This window comes from Nerophis ophidion, linkage group LG21 (assembly GCF_033978795.1).
Source record: "Nerophis ophidion isolate RoL-2023_Sa linkage group LG21, RoL_Noph_v1.0, whole genome shotgun sequence".
NCBI classification, from domain to species: domain Eukaryota; kingdom Metazoa; phylum Chordata; class Actinopteri; order Syngnathiformes; family Syngnathidae; genus Nerophis; species Nerophis ophidion.
In genome coordinates, this window is record NC_084631.1 from 22,908,869 (window position 1) to 22,925,702 (window position 16,834).

Consider the following 16,834-nt stretch of genomic DNA (forward strand, 5'->3'; position numbering starts at 1 on the left):
TGTATTTACATTTTTAATAAGTTGGCAAATTCCCCCTAAAAATAAAATCATTGTCGTCATGAGGTAATGTCTGTAAAATTTTGAGGACAACATTTTTTTTATTCCATTTTGGAAAAAGGCTGTGGCATAAGAAAACATGGGGAAAGTAAAGCGCTGTGAATACTTTCCGGATGCACTGTATGCATTGTATTTAATAAACACTACAACACTTGGTTTATAAGTGTGGATGACTACTTTTTGAGATCTTTCAAAAATACCGGTAAATATTGATAATGTGATCATTTTGGTGACAATAACCGTGATGTTTTTTTTTTAACATCATTCCATCCCTAGCAGCAAATGACGGATCCCAATCATGAACAAAGTACCGACAAGGCGACAACATAACATTTTATTATACTATGAAGAATATAAAAATATTACACTTGCTAAAGGAAACGTGTGCATTTGCTAAATAAATAAATGCGTAAGCTTGCCACATTGTAACAAACAAGCTGTACGTACTGAAATACAAGACTACTTGGTTTTGATGCTGTCGACCAGGGGTCTCCAAACTACGGCCCGCAGGCCAGATATGGCCCAACATGGTCCAAAATCCAACCCGCGGGTAGTCCCAATTAAAAAAAATAATTTTATCATTTTTTTAAATAATTGTTTTTATCTGTCCTTTCTAGCTCATCCATCATTCCATGTTGTACCACTTGTTAGTCCCGGGGTCTCTTCGCTGCTCAGGCAAATACTATTTTCTAAAAATGCATTTTCTCATCGATAAGGTCACGCCATCACGTGCACGCTCTTTCAATCGATTAGTGCACAAGGGAAAAAAATGGCGACATTTTTGAGGAAACGCAAAATAGACCCTGAGTGTAGAGTTTTTAAACATCAGCGGACATATTACTTTTTTTTTTGTTCAGTGATATATATATTTATACATATATATATATATATATAAATATATATATATATATATATATATATATATATATATATATATATATATATATATATATATATATCGTATTTCCTTGAATTGCAGCAGGGCATATAGTATGCGCCTGCCTTGAAATACTGCCGGGTCCAACTCGCTTCGCAAAATAATTAGCGCATGCTTAGTATCACTGCCTGGTCAAACTTGTGATGTCACGAGTGACACTTCCCCTGTCATCATTTTCAAAATGGAGGAGGCTGATTTCAATACTGGTAATTTGAAATAGCATAAAGGGAAGAAGATTAAGAGCTATTCAGTAGGATTCAAGGTCAAAGCTTACATCACTCTCAAATTTTTACTGCATGCCTTTGGTAAGTGTCGGAGTGAGAAGAGGTTTTAAAATAATTAGCGCATGCCTTTGGTAAGCGCAGGAGTGAGAAGAGGTTTTAAATTAATTAGCGCCCCAGCGGCAATTCAAGGAAATACGGTATATGTATATATATATATATTACAGATGCGCGGTTTGCGGTCTCATCCGCGGGTCGGGCGGGTGACATGACGAAAAAATAGATTTTAAATAGATTCGGGCGGATGGCGGTTGAACCATTTGGAAATATATGATATACTTGGTTCAGAGATCGGTAACTTTTACCATTCAAAGAGCCATTTTGGACCCGTGTCACAAAGCGAAGAAGACATTAGTTGACATGAACATTCTCAAGTATGTCTGCTGACAGTCACCCAGTTGATAAGTATTAGGGCGTGCTTTGAACCCTTTGCCTTTGACGCCTTCTATAACATGTACAATTTACTTGCATGTCCAGCGATATGTTGTGTGTGACTTCCACTGACACACGCACACGACTGCAAGGCATACTGGGTGATACAGAGTACACTAATGGTTGTGATATAAACAATTTTAACACTCTTACTAATATGCGCCACGCTGTGAAGCCACACCAAACAAGAATGACAAACACATTTTGGGAGAACCTCCTCACAGTAACACAACATAAATGCAACACAACAAATACCCAGAATCCTTTGCATCCATGACACTTCCTGACTATATTATACACCCCATTAGCAGCAAAACCCGCCACCCCTCCTGCGTCGGTAAGGTGGGCGGAGTTGGGGGCGCGGGGGTGTAAAGTATATTCAGGAATTGTCATGGATGCAAAGGATTCTGGGTATTTGTTGTGGTACTGTTTATGTTGTGTTACTGTGAGGATGTTCTCCCGAAATGTGTTTGTCATTCTTGTTTGGAATGGCTTCACAGCGTGGCGCATATTAGTAAGAGTGATACAATTATTTATATCACAACCATCAGTGTACTCTGTTTCACCCAGTATCCCCTTCAATCTTGTACGTGTATCTGCGGAAGCTGCATACAATATGTTGCTGGACTGGCAAACGGTTTGTACATGTTGCTGAAGGTGTCAAAGGCAATGGCTTCACAGCACGCCCTTATTCCCGTTATCTGAATGAGCACCATCGGATATTCGTGAGAACGTTTGCAGCTCCCATTACCTTCTTTACTTTGTGACATGGGTCAAACCAGCTCTTTTAGTGGTAAAGGTCACCGACTCCGGATATATAAAAACGGGCGGTGGCGAGCGGTTGCGGTTCTGATAAAATGTTGGTTTGGGTGGATGGCGGGTGGATGACGACTTTAGTGATGCGGTTGCGGATGATATAATTGCATATCCGCGCATCTCTAATATATATATATATATATATATATATATATATATATATATATATACATATATATATATATATATATATATATATATATATATATATATATATATATATAACTTCAATTGTGAAACTAAAAAGAGGTATGAACTCATTACATGCAAAGTGAGATGTGTCAAGCCTTTATTTTTTATCATCCTTTTTATCCAACATAACATAACATAAAAGTCATGTTGGCGGTAGTTGTCGTGATCAAGATGCAGGAATGGAGCTTACGGGTAAAAGATAATTTTCATTCACGAGTAGGCAAAAGCAACACAAGACACGCCCTTGCAATAAAGTGCACGTAAAACAAAACACTAATGTGTCTCAGAGTGTACAAAAAGACTAATGGGGAAACTCTAAACTAGGGAACATTCATAGGGAGAGCAGAATGGAAGGAGTCAGCGTGTCACAGCAGTCAATTCTCCAGCATTGACTAAAGCTCAAGGCTGGCTCAAGAAGGCTGTTTGATTACTAACACAAATCAGGTGCACCTAATAGCCTTTTGAGGCAGCGGTCAAGCAGCTGCAGGAAGTGCAAACCAAAACAGGAAACCAAACCAAACTAAGAGCACCAGACAAGAACAAAAAAAAAAAAAATAATATATATATATATATATATATATATATATATATATATATATATATATATATATACATACATATATACATATGTATACACATTTACATTCATATACACATATATAAACATATATACACATATACTGTATATACATATATACACATATATATACATACACATATATACATATACATGTATACATACATACATACATACACATATATACATATACATGTGTACATACATACATACATATATATATATATATATACATATACACACACACATACATACATATATACACACATATATACATATACACACACACACATACATACATACACACATATACATACACATATATACATATATACACATATATATACACGTATATACACGTATATACACATATATACATATATATACACATACATTATATATATATATATATATATATATATATATATATATATATATATATATATATATATATATATATATATACAAACCCTGTTTCCATATGAGTTGGGAAATTTTGTTGGATGTAAATATAAACGGAATACAATGATTTGCAAATCCTTACCAACCCATATTCAATTGAATGCACTACAAAGACAAGATATTTGAGGTTCAAACTCATAAACGTAATTTTTTTTGCAAATAATAATTAACTTAGACTTTCATGGCTGCAAAACTTGCCAAAGTAGTTGGGAAAGGACATGTTCACCACTGTGTTACATAACCTTTTCTTTGAACAACACTCAATAAACATTTGGGAACTGAGGAAACTAATTGTTGAAGCTTTGAAAGTGGAATTCTTTCCCATTATAGTTTTATGTAGAGCTTCAGTCGTTCAACAGTTCCGGGGTCTTTGCTGTCGTATTTTATGCTTCATAATGCGCCACATATTTTTCGATGGGAGACAGGTCTGGACTGCAGGTGGGCCAGGAAAGTAGCCGTACTCTTTTTTTTACGAAGCCACGCTGTTGTAACACGTGCTGAATGTGGCTTGGCATTGTCTTGCTGAAATAAGCAGGAGCGTCCATGAAAAAGACGGCGCTTAGATGGCAGCAAACAGTATGTTGTTTCCAAAACCTGTATGTACCTTTCAGCATTAATGGTGCCTTCACAGATGTGTAAGTTACCCATGCCTTGGTCACTAATACACCCCCATACCATCACATATGCTGCCTTTTGAACTTTGCGTCGATAACAGTCTGGATGGTTCGCTTCCCCTTTGGTCTGGATGAATAGATGTTGGATATTTCCAAAAACAATTTGAAATGTGGACTCGTCAGACCACAGAACACTTTTCCACTTTGCATCAGTCCATCTTAGATGATCATGGGCCCAGAGAAGCTGGCGGCGTTTCTGGATGTTGTTGATAAATGGCTTTTGCTTTGCATAGTAGAGCTTTAACTTGCACTGACAGATGAAGCGACGAACTGTATTTAGTGACAGTGGTTTTCCCAAGTGTTCCTGAGCCCATTTGGTGATATCCTTGAGAGATTGATGTCGGTTTTTGATACAGTGCCGTCTGAGGGTTCGAAGGTCACGGTCATTCAATGTTGGTTTCCGGCCATGCAGCTTATGTGGAGTGATTTCTCCAGATTCTCTGAACCTTTTGATGATATTATGGACTGTAGATGTTGAAATCCCTAAATTTCTTGCAATTGCACTTTGAGAAACGTTCTTAAACTGTTTGACTATTTGTTCACGCGTTTGTGGACAAAGGAGTGTACCTCGCCCCATCCTTTCTTGTGAAAGACTGAGCATTTTTTGGGAAGCTGTTTTTATACCCAATCATGGCACCCACCTGTTCCCAATTAGCCTGCACACCTGTGGGATGTTCCAAATAAGTGTTTGATGAGCATTCCTCAACTTTATCAGTATTTATTGCCACATTTCCCAACTTCTTTGTCACGTGTTGCTGGCAACAAATTCTAAAGTTAATGTTTATTTGCCCCACAATTTTTTTTTATCAGTTTGAACATCAAATATGTTGTCTTTGTAGCATATTCAACTGAATATGGGTTGAAAATGATTTGCAAATCATTGTATTCCGTTTATATTTACATCTAACACAATTTCCCAACTCATATGGAAACGGGGTTTGTACATACATACATACATTTTCTACCGCTTGTCCCTTTTTGGGGTCGAGGGTGGTCATATGTATATATATATATATATATATATATATATATATATATATATATATATATGTATGTATATTTATATATGTACATATATATACAAATATATATGAATATACATAGACATACATACATATATATATATATAAATATAAACAAAAATACATACATTTATACATATACATATACACACACACACACACACACACATATATATATATGTGTATATATATATATATATATATATATACATATATATGTATATATGTATATATATATATATATATATATATATATACATATATATGTATATATATATATATATATATATATATATATATATATACATACTGAACATAAATATAAACGCACCTCTTTAGTGGTATTTTACTCTGTATAATGTGCCACACATTTTCAGTGGGAGACAGGTCTAGACTACATGCAGCCCAGTTTAGTACCCGCACTCTTTTACTATGAAGCCCCGCTGTCTTGCTGAAATAAGCAGGGGCTTCCTTGAAAAATATGTTGCTTGGATGGTAACATATGTTGCTCCAATACCTGTATATACTCTTCAGCATTAATGGTGCCTCCACAGATGTGTAAGTTACCCATGCCGTGGGCACCAATAAACCCCCATACTATCACAGATGCTGGCTTTTGATCTTTGCGCCGATAACAGTCCGGATAGTTAATTTCCTCTTTGGTATGGAGGACACAACCTCCACAGTTTCCAAAAACAATTTGAAATGTGGTCTTTTCAGACCACAGAACACTTTTCCACTTTGCATCAGTCCATCTTAGATGAACTTGGGCCAAACAAAGCCAGCAGTGTTTCTGGGTGTTGTTGATAAATGGCTTTCACTTTGCATAGTATAGTTTTAACTTGCACTTACAGATGTAGCGACGAACTGTAGTGACTGACAGTGGTTTTCTGAACTGTTCCTGAGCCCATGTGGTGATATCTTTTATACAATGATGTCGCTTTTTATTGCAGTACCGCCTGAGGGATCCAAGGTCATGGGCACTGCTGCTTACATGCAGTGGTTTATCCAGATTCTCTGAACCTTTTGATGACATTACAGACCGTAGATGGTGAACTCCTTAAATTCCTTGCAATAGCTCGTTGAAAAATGTTGTTCTTAAACTGTTGGACAATTTTGACATGCATTTGCTCACAAAGTGGTGACCCTCGCCCCATCCTTGTTTGTGAATAACCGAGAATGTTAAGGAAGCTGCTTTTATACCCAATCATGGCACACACTTGTTCCCAATTAGTCTGTTTACCTGTGGGATGTTCCAAATAAGTGTTTGATGAGCATCCCTCAACTTTCTCAATCTTTTTTGCCACTTGTGCCAGCTTTTTTGAAACATGTTGCAGGCTTCAAATTCAAAATGAGCTAATATTTGCAAAAAATAGTGTTTTCCAGTTCGAACGTCAAGTATCTTGTCTTTGCAGTCTGTTCAATTGAATATAGGTTGAAAATAATTTGCAAATCATTGTATTCTGATTTTTGGGGGTTTTGTACATACCAATAGTCGAAGGAGAAGCCTTACATGTTGTATAAATAATGATAATAGAAATACTAAAAACAAACTGATAATTAAAGATAAATAAACAATTAATGTATAATCCTATTGTAATCCCTGAATTGTAAGGTGCCCAAAGTTTGCCATCCTTCTTACTTGGGTAAAATATCGCCAGAGTATGAAATTACAGCAGAAGGCCGATTGCTGCTCGTCATAGTGCAGATCTGCAGCTTTGAGTCAGGACTTGAATGTGTCATTGGCAATTGTCCCCGCGATCAATTCAGCACAGTAGCCCAGCACGTTACGTGACCAATTCAAAATGAAATAAATCCCCCCCCTAAAAAAAAATATGACTGAACTGCAGCAGTTAACCAACTGCACCGGCTCTTGGTCTTTCATTCGATTCTTATCAGGACAGTTTTAACTTCAACCCTTTACAATTATTATAAGTAATTTCGGAATAAATTAAGAATAATTTTATTAAGATCCGCCGCCCGGATCATATTTATTGTTTTGGTTTTTAAGTCCTTTTGTGTTTTGTCGATCGTTTTGGACTCTTCCTGTTCTTAGTTTTTGCACTTCCTGTTTTACCTTGTTACCATGGTTTCGCATTTTTTCCACCTGCTATGCTTTTTGACGCACACCTGTGGTAAATGTTTGCTTTAGTATTTAAGCCTGCATTCGACTTAAGTTCGTTCTTGGTTTGTTGTTTGCTCCATGCAACACTCATGTTGGTTTTTCGTCGGTGTTTATGCTAGTGCTAAGTTTCGCCTTAGCTTCGCGTGCGCTCGGCACGTTACTGTTGGACTTCTGGACTCCCCTGCTAAGTAAGCGTTAGCTTCCCGTGCGCAGGCACGCCTTTTCTTTTGTCTGTTTTGCATCAGTTTTCTTTTGTTTTTGTATATTAAACCAAGCTCCTACCTGCAACACGTGCCAAAGTAGTTGGGAAAGGACATGTTCACCACTGTGTTACATCACCTTTTCTTTTAACAACACTCAATAAACGTTTGGGAATTGAGGAAACTAATTGTTGAAGCTTTGAAAGTGGAATTATTTCCCATTTTTGTTTTATGTAGAGCTTCAATTGTTCAACAGTCTGGGGTCTCCTCTGTCGTATTTTACGCTTCATAATGCGCCACACATTTTGGATGGGAGACAGGTCTGGACTGCAGGCGGGCCATGAAAGTACCTGCACTCTTTTTTTATGAAGCCACGCTGTTGTAACACTTGTCTTGCTGAGTTAAGCAGGGGCGTCCATGATAACGTTGCTTGGATGACAACATATGTTGCTCCAAAAACCTTATGGACCTTTCAGCATTAATAGTGCCTTCACAGATGTGTAAGTTACCCATGCCTTGGGCACTAATACACCCCCATACCATCACAGATGCTGGCTTTTGAACTTTGCGCCTATAACAATCCTAATGGTTATTTCCCTCTTTGTTCTGGAGGACACCACGTCCTCTGTTTCCAAATATAATTTGAAATGTGGACTCGTCAGACCACAGAACACCTTTCCACTTTGCATCAGTCCATCTTAGGTGAGCTTGGGCCCAGCCAAGTCGGCGGCGTTTCAGGATATTGTTGATAAATGGGTTTCGCTTTGCATAGTAGAGTTTTAACTTGCACTTAGAGATGTAGCGACCAACTGTAGTTACTGACAGTGGTTTTATGAAGTGTTCCTGAGCCCATGTGATGATATCCTTTACACACTGATGTCGGTTTTTGATGCAGTACCGCCTGAGGGATCAAAAGTCCGTAATATCATCGCTTACGTGCAGTGATTTCACCAGATTCTCTGAACCGTAGATGGTAAAATCCCTAAATTCCTTGCTATAGCTCGTTGAGAAATGTTGTTCTAAAACTGTTCGACAATTTGCTTACCAAGTGGTGACCCTCACCCCATCCTTGTTTGTGAATTACTTAGCAATTCATGGAAGCTGCTTTTATACCCAATCATGGCACCCACCTGTTCCCATTTAGCCTGTACACCTGTGGGATGTTCCATATAAGTGTTTGATGAGCATTCGTCAACTTTATCAGTATTTATTGCCACTTTTCCCAACTTCTTTGTCACGTGTTGCTGCCATCAAATTCTAAAGTTAATTATTATTTGCAAAAAAAAAAAAGTTTATCAGTTTGAACATCAAACATGTTGTCTTTATAGCATATTCAACTGAATATGGGTTAAAAAGGATTTGCAAATCATTGTATTCCGTTTATATTTACATCTAACACAATTTCCCAACTCATATGGAAACGGGGTTTGTATCACAATTATAATTAAACATGGTGTCTGTAATCAAAACGACACCATAGCTTTGTGATGTATTTTTTGTGAATAGACTTAAGACCTCGTTTTAATTCTTCCACCTTCTGTAACCTTTCTTCCGTGTCTTTGTCTTTGTGTTTCTTAAACGTTTCATAGTGCCTCCTTAGATTATATTCTTTCATTACAGCCACACTTTCTCCACACAGGTTTGCCGTTTACCTCGGTGAACATGTACTCTGCCTCCCACCTGGCTTTAAACCCCCTGTTCTCACCGTCCACCTTCCGTTTAGCCATTATTGGGGCGGGGGGTTGCTGAAAGTTGACATCTGCCCTGAATGATGATGAATAATGGAACCGAGGTCAACTTGCGGCGCTTCAGTGAGTTGGCGGGCTACCGTTGCATTGTGGGGAATGGAGTATTAATGCATGCAAAACAGAATCAGGCAACTGTGGCCTGCAGGACAATTCTAATACTAATCAAAATCCTCCCGGGGCCATAAATAATTCAGTTGCGGGCCGGATCTTGACTTTGACACCTAGGACATAGAGCAGGGGTCGCACACCTTTTTGGCTGAGAGAGCCAAGAATCCAAATATTTAAAAATGTATTTCCATAAGAGCCATATAATATTTTTTTCAACACTGAACACAACTAAACGCATGCATTTTTAAGTAAGACCAACATTTCTAGAGTATAATAGGTCTCTTATTCTTTGTAATAACATTGTTATTCTGAAGCTAACTGTGGAGGAGGCGTGGCCTGCGGGCCTGCAGCGAAGCGGGGTGTTGACAGGACCGGCCTTGAAATCAGCGACAGGTGCGTAGATGGCTCACCTGGGCCTTGTTATCTAATCACCTGTCGCTCTGTTTATAAGCAGCAGCCAGAAGGAGAGACAGGGTTGGGGCTGGAGCCAGAGTGCGAGCGAGAACGAAAGAGAAAAAGACAATTGCTGGAAAGCAACTGAGAGACTTATTGGAAAATAAAAACATATTGTAACCCTGAAACAGGCTCTCATGTCGGTGCTTGGTGGTCTGAAGAACCCCCAGGAGGGCCAACCCCACACTAATCAATAATAAATAAATCACTTCTTACCCTTAATGCAACTTCTTGAACAAGTGCGGTAGAAAAAAGGATGGATAGATTAAAATGCAGGGCTTCACGGTGGCAGAGGGGTTAGTGCATCTACCTCACAATACGAAGGTCCTGAGTAGTTAGGATTCAATCCCGGGCTCGGGATCTTTCTGTGTGGACTTTGCTGGTCCTCCCCGTGATTGCGTGGGTTCCCTCCGGGTACTCCGGCTTCCTCCCACTTCCAAAGACATGCACCTGGGGATAGGTTGATTGGGAACACTAAATGGTCCCTAGTTTGTGAATGTTGTCTATCTACCTGTGTTGGACCTGCGATGAGCTGGCGACTTGTCCAGGGTGTACGCAGCCTTCCGCCCGATTGTAGCTGAGATAGGTACCAGCGCCCCCCGCCACCCCAAAGGGAATAAGCGGTAGGAAATGGAGGGATGGATGGATGGATTCAAATGCATTAGCATGTTTTATATTTTGAACCTTATTTTTAACACTCTGATTACAAGTGTAATTATTCATTACTTATCGTTTATTAAGCAACGTCAGCTAAGATGCAGTCATCAAAAGAGCCACATCTGGCTCACGAGCCATAGGTTCCATACCCCTGACATAGAGCATCACTTAGTGTATTTAATATTATATCCAGGCCACGTTGTGTCCGATGACTTTAACCTTTGACTTTGGCAACCGTGCTGTATTGTATTTTTTTAACCTCAAATTTTCTCTGCTTCCTAAAGGTCTCTGACTGGGTGTCACCTGGAGCAAAGGCTCTGGAGTGACCCACACCATGATGACCCAGAAGGCCAGAGGCGTAACGTCGTCACCACCCTCCCTCCGGCGGAAGCCTCGTTTTACCTTATGTGGACGGAAGAAGAAGAGCGGAGTGATCCGGGGCAAGCTTCGCCTACGCTCCGTTGCTGGAGCTTTCCTGGTGTTGGGGGTCATTGTGGTCATGGTGGGTATCGCTCTGGCTGTGGCGGGATACCGAATGTCACGTTTTTCCATCCTGGGAGCCACAGAGAGGAACCATGTTTCTGAGCCGCAGAGGAAGTGGGGTATGGGGTCTAAGAGCTTCCTGTCGACAGTCAGCTTGATCCACAGTGAGCGGATGAAGCTGCTGGGCCCGGTCATAATGGGAGTTGGACTCTTCATTCTCATCTGTGCCAACACAGTCTTGTATGAGAATCGTGATAGAGAGACTCAGATGTTGATGGCCCAGATGCGCAGTGTCATCTGCTCTGTGTCTGCCGCCGTTCCCTCAGCAGACCTACAAGATATCGCGGCAGCCAACTCGATGGCGAAAAATCAGTGGGTGAGCAGTTTACCGGCTGCCCAACTCCACAGCTTCTGTCGGGAGCAGTTGGCAAGTTCTGAACCCCTGCTGCAGACCAGACCTGGTAACAACCAGAGGGACAGCGTGGAGGGCGTCTACCAGCAAGCAGTCCTGCAGACAGAAGCCCTCCACCATCAAGAGTCGGTGCCTCCGACTTCAACCAACTTGTCCCCGTGCAACTCCAGCCAGACTGACATCAACACACAATTTGAAACTGAGCTTGGTTCCAGTTTCAAAACCCGACCAGAACAGTTCGGAAAGCTCAGTAATTGCCTGATGTCTGCCAGCTCCATGTCCACCCTTGGGATGGACGATGTGGATATCCCAGCTGCTCAGCCTCGACGCTGCCATAGCATGAGCTACAGGACTAAACCTTCCATGGCTCGAACGGTTTGGTCTACGGAGAAAACACTCATTAGGGAGGAGGGATTTACCAAAAAACCAGCGGTTTTAAGACGAGATCATTGCATTAACATTCCCGGGCAGGTTATGGATGTCACGGAGGAGCAGACTCACCAAAGCTGGCCTCGGTTAGACCTTGGCATTGGGCGACGGTACCTGAAATTGGAGAACAAGGAAGACTCGGTCGACAAACTGCTGGACCAGTTAGAGCAACAGTGTTCTCAGTGGGATAAGAGTTTTGGCTCTGGACCATTCCAGTGATGCTTGATTTTCATGGTCCAAAGGATACTTTTGGACCCAAACTACCATCCATGTTCTCACCATAACTAAGCTCTTGATCGATTGGAACTCGAGTGTTTGTCAATGAAGAAACTTTAGCTTGTTGTGAAATTTCAGTGAAATATTAACCAACAGACTTGATGTTCTTTGAGGCACTTTTAACTGTAGGAGAACACACTGACCTAATACTGTCATTAATGAGCAAAGTAATTCTGCCGGTTGGCAGCAGCAAGCAGCTTTGTCTAGTTCCATGCCAACAGCGGAGGGTCGGTATTCACTGTTCAGTCCTATTTCAACCAAACTACCTGGTCTCTTGGACCCACCAAGTGTTGGTTAACAAATGCAACTAATGTATAAAAAGATCCTATCCTCCAAATACAATGCATGTCAGTTGTGTATTGTACAATATGCTATATGTTGATAATTATGCAGAAACGTGTCTGTTGGTGTTATATGTACAAATCGTCAGTTCCAGTTAAAGGCGGATTCCAGTTTAATGCAACGTTGGTCTTATCTGTTATAGCAGGTACTAGCACAAAGACAAAGAAGCTATGACATAATATTTGGATATTCTTCCTCATTTTGTAACAGTTCAAGATATTTTGTTCAAGCTGTGTTCATAAATTTATGTTACGAATGTTTTTGATAAAACTTAAAGGCCTACTGAAAACCACTACTACCGACCCCGCAGTCCGATAGTTTATATATCAATGATGAAATATTAACATTGCAACACATGCCAATATGGCCGGTTTAGTTTACTAAATTACAATTTGAAATTTCTCGCGGAGTTTCTTGTTGAAAACGTCGCGGAATGAGGGGACATATTAGCGCAGCACCACTTGCGGCTAAAAGTCATCTCTTTTCATCGCATAATTAAACAGTATTCTGGACTTCTGTATTGCTGAATCTTTTGCAGTTTGTTCAATTAATAATGGAGAAGTCAAAGTAGAAAGATGGAGGTGGGAAGCTTTAGCCGTTAGCCACACAAACACACAGTGTTTCCTTGTTTAAAATTCCCGGAGGTGAGGCTTTACTATGGATCAGAGTGGTCAAACGAACATGGTTCCCGACCACTTGTCAACCGGCAGGTTTCTGTAAGAAAATTGTGGTAAAATGTCGCCTCTTACCGGAGCAGCTGCCGTGACTTCCCTCAGAGACTGGCGTCAAGACACCCGTGGACACACCCGTCCGACTATCAGGTACTATTTAACTCCTTAAAACACTAGCAACACAATAGAACGATAAGGGATTTCCCGGAATTATCCTAGTAAATGTGTCTAAAAACATCTGAATCGCTCCCAATGCAATCGCCTTTTTTTTTAAACTTTATTATTTTAATTAATTTTTTTTCTTAGTCCTTCATTATCAATATCCTCAGTCACAAATCTTTCATCCTTGCTCAAATTAATAGGGAAATTGTCGTTTTCTCTGTCCGAATAGCTCTTGCCGCTGGAGGCTCCCATTAGAAACAATGTGAGGATGTGAGGAGCCCTCACACCGGTGACGTCATCGTCTGCTACTTCCGATAAAGGCAAAGCTTTTTTATTAGCGACCAAAAGTTGCGAAATGTATCGTCTGTGTTCTCTACTAAATCCTTTCAGCAAAAATATGGCAATATTGCGAAATGATCAAGTATGACACATAGAATGGACCTGCCATCCCCGTTTAAATAGGAAAATCTCATTTCAGTAGGCCTTTAACTTGTTTGGAATTTTGCCTATAATTCACAATCTTTATGAGGAACAAGACCACACATTTTTTTTTAATGCATTCTAAATCGTAAATAAACGTAAATAAAATTCTGCTTCCAGCGGAGTCAGTGGGAGGTCCTACTAAAAACCGCCAATAATACTCCATTTACATTTTGTGACCTGAATATTAACCGAGTATTAGTGATATTTTTTATTATAAGCGCTAACATTAAGGACCTATTATTAGCGGACCATTGTCACAGAAAGCCAACTTCTTTATGCTGCTATATTGACGTCATCAGCTGGAGAGCTGCTCCCTGGCCTCGGAGCTCCTGAAAGTTAATTCTAAATGCTTAATCATGCCTCTCACCTCTGCAGTAAAGGGATGAGGACATAATCTGCAAAGATGGTCCACTTTGACAGGAAATGTTAGACCGTCAGGAATCGGAATCGAAACAAAGAATCGGAATCGTTCGAATTCAAACAATACCCAACCCTAACTCCAGTGCGACTTATATATGTTTTTTTCCTTCTTTATTAAGCATTTTCGGCAGGTGCGATTTATACTCCGGAGCGATTTATACTCCGAAAAATACGGTACTTGCTGCCATCTACTGATATGGAAGAGTATTACACCGTTACTCTGCCAAACTCTTGACAGCACAGACTATAATTACTGGTTTGCAAAACATATTTTTAACCCAATGAGGTGAAATTACATTATTTCCCACGGCACAGCAAACAATATCTCACGGTACACAAGTGTTGAAAAACACTGCTCTGTACAAACAGGAGCACTACAGTGTTTTTTAGGAATTTTTCTGCAAAAATGTTAGTCTCCCCAGTTTTAAACTGAACTCGAATTGAAAACTCTTGGCCTACGGCATGGGTGTGAAATTCTGGCCCGCGGGCCAAATTTGGCCCGCCGTGTAATTTCATTTGGCCCTTGAGGTAATATCAAATTAAGATTAGAGCTGGCCCGCCGGTGTTATACAGCGGCGATGCCTCTGTAACACTGCATTCACCGCTGATACTAATACTTGCCAACCCTCACAATTTTCCTGGGAGACTCCCAAAGTTCAGTGCCCCTCCCGAAAATCTCCCGGGACAACCATTCTTCCGAATTTCTCCCGATTTCAACCCGGACAACAATATTCGGGGACGCTAAAGGCACTGCTTTTAGTGTCCTCTACATCCTGTCGTCACGTCCGCTTTTCTGCCATACAAACAACGTGCCGGTCCAGTCACATAATATATGCTGCTTTAACACACACAAGTGAATGCAAGGCATACTTGATCAACAGCCATAAGGGTCACACTGAGGGTGGCCGTATAAACAACTTTAACACTTTTACAAATATGTGCCACACTGTGAAGCCACACCAAACAAGAATGACAAACACATTTCGGGAGAACATCCGCACCGTAGCACAACATAAACTCAACAGAAGAAATACCCAGAAGCCCTTGCAGCACTAACTCTTCCGGGACCATACAATATACATCCCCGCTCCCCCAATTTTTATTTACATTTTATTTGATATGCCATTGATATTTTTTACTCATTATTATAATTTGAAACTCAATTTTGTATGTGACTATAAAGTTATATAAGTCTTGCTCGTTTAATATTCAATGCAAAACTTGTTTGGGTCCCTATTAAAAGGTTAATTTGTTCAACCTTGGCCCGCGGCTTTGTTCAGTTTTAAATTTTGGCCCACTCTGTATTTGAGTTTGACACCCCTGGCCTACGGTCTTCAGGTGGGAGCCAGAACGAGTCCCGGGCAGGAGACCATACGTTGCATTAAAGTGGAATCCTTGTTTATCAGTAACACAGATCTTTGTTGGTGGTTCAAGCAGAATTAGCTTCGCCATGGAAGGAAGGAGACTTTTCCCCCTCTGGTCTCATGTTGATTGTCTCCCAGTATTTATGGGAGGGTTCCTCCCACACATGATAAACACACACACATGCAGGCTTAAATATGCACACACACACACACACTCTTTGATCCAGCTAACCAGTTTGATTGTGCAGACTCTGCAAAAACCTCAGCGAGATTTAGTGAGGTCATCAGTGCAGCAGGGGGGAGGCTCGCATGAGTCACAATCCATGTAACCCCCCCTCCCCACTTCCGTAAATCCATGTGCAGAGGTGACCTCACCGCCTCTCTCCAGTTCTTCCTGCGCGGGATCCTGACGCCTGTTGTGTGTTCTGACTGTATCTCAAGCAATATTTGCGGCGTGACGGAACAATCAATGGCCACGTCTCGCCCCTTTGTCATCTACCACTGCATTTAAGACCATTGCCACGCCTGGGTTGCAAATAAAAGGCTGAGCAAAACCTGGGCGCCAGCGTCTCATTTATCCTAACAGCCAATGTTGCGGCTCCGGGTTGTTAACGCATGCGGCACATAATCAACTCTTGAGGCGGGCTATTGACATACCCATTCCTCACTCTAAAGGAGCCCTTGGGTTTTCCGCCGTATTTCTCGGGCTGCAAATCCAGCAGGGATCAGGGTGAGCAATGGCCGGAATTCATGTTTCTCCCTCCGCTGTTCACTCATCAGCACAACACTTTTAAGGGGTTCCGAGTAAAGCTGGCAGTAGGGCAGGGTTGGGGATTCCCTGGCTGCAATTATCCTCAGCAGAGCTTCCACATTTTTGCCTTATTAGATTGTATGGTTCCTTCTGGGCAGGTATGCATTCTCCTGTGATCACTTTTTGTTTAATTTGTTGTTGAAATGAAAATGACTCCCGGCTCATGATGTCAGTAGGCAGGACTCAGCCCAGCCCTGAACGAACGGAAATGACTAAAGCCTGTAATTCAGGGGTCGGCAA

At 40.7% G+C, this 16,834-nt stretch overlaps 1 protein-coding gene across 1 annotated transcript in view; it reads left to right on the top strand.

Moving 5' to 3' along the window:
* tmem200b (transmembrane protein 200B) overlaps positions 1–16,399 on the top strand; it is a 44,097-nt gene extending 27,698 nt beyond the window's left edge. Inside the window, exon 2 of the mRNA XM_061882188.1 lies at positions 11,026–16,399. Coding sequence (XP_061738172.1) covers positions 11,076–12,284 — 1,209 coding nt within the window. The 5' untranslated portion in view covers positions 11,026–11,075 and the 3' untranslated portion in view covers positions 12,285–16,399. The remainder of the gene's footprint in view (positions 1–11,025) is intronic.
* Positions 16,400–16,834: the final 435 nt, after the last annotated feature.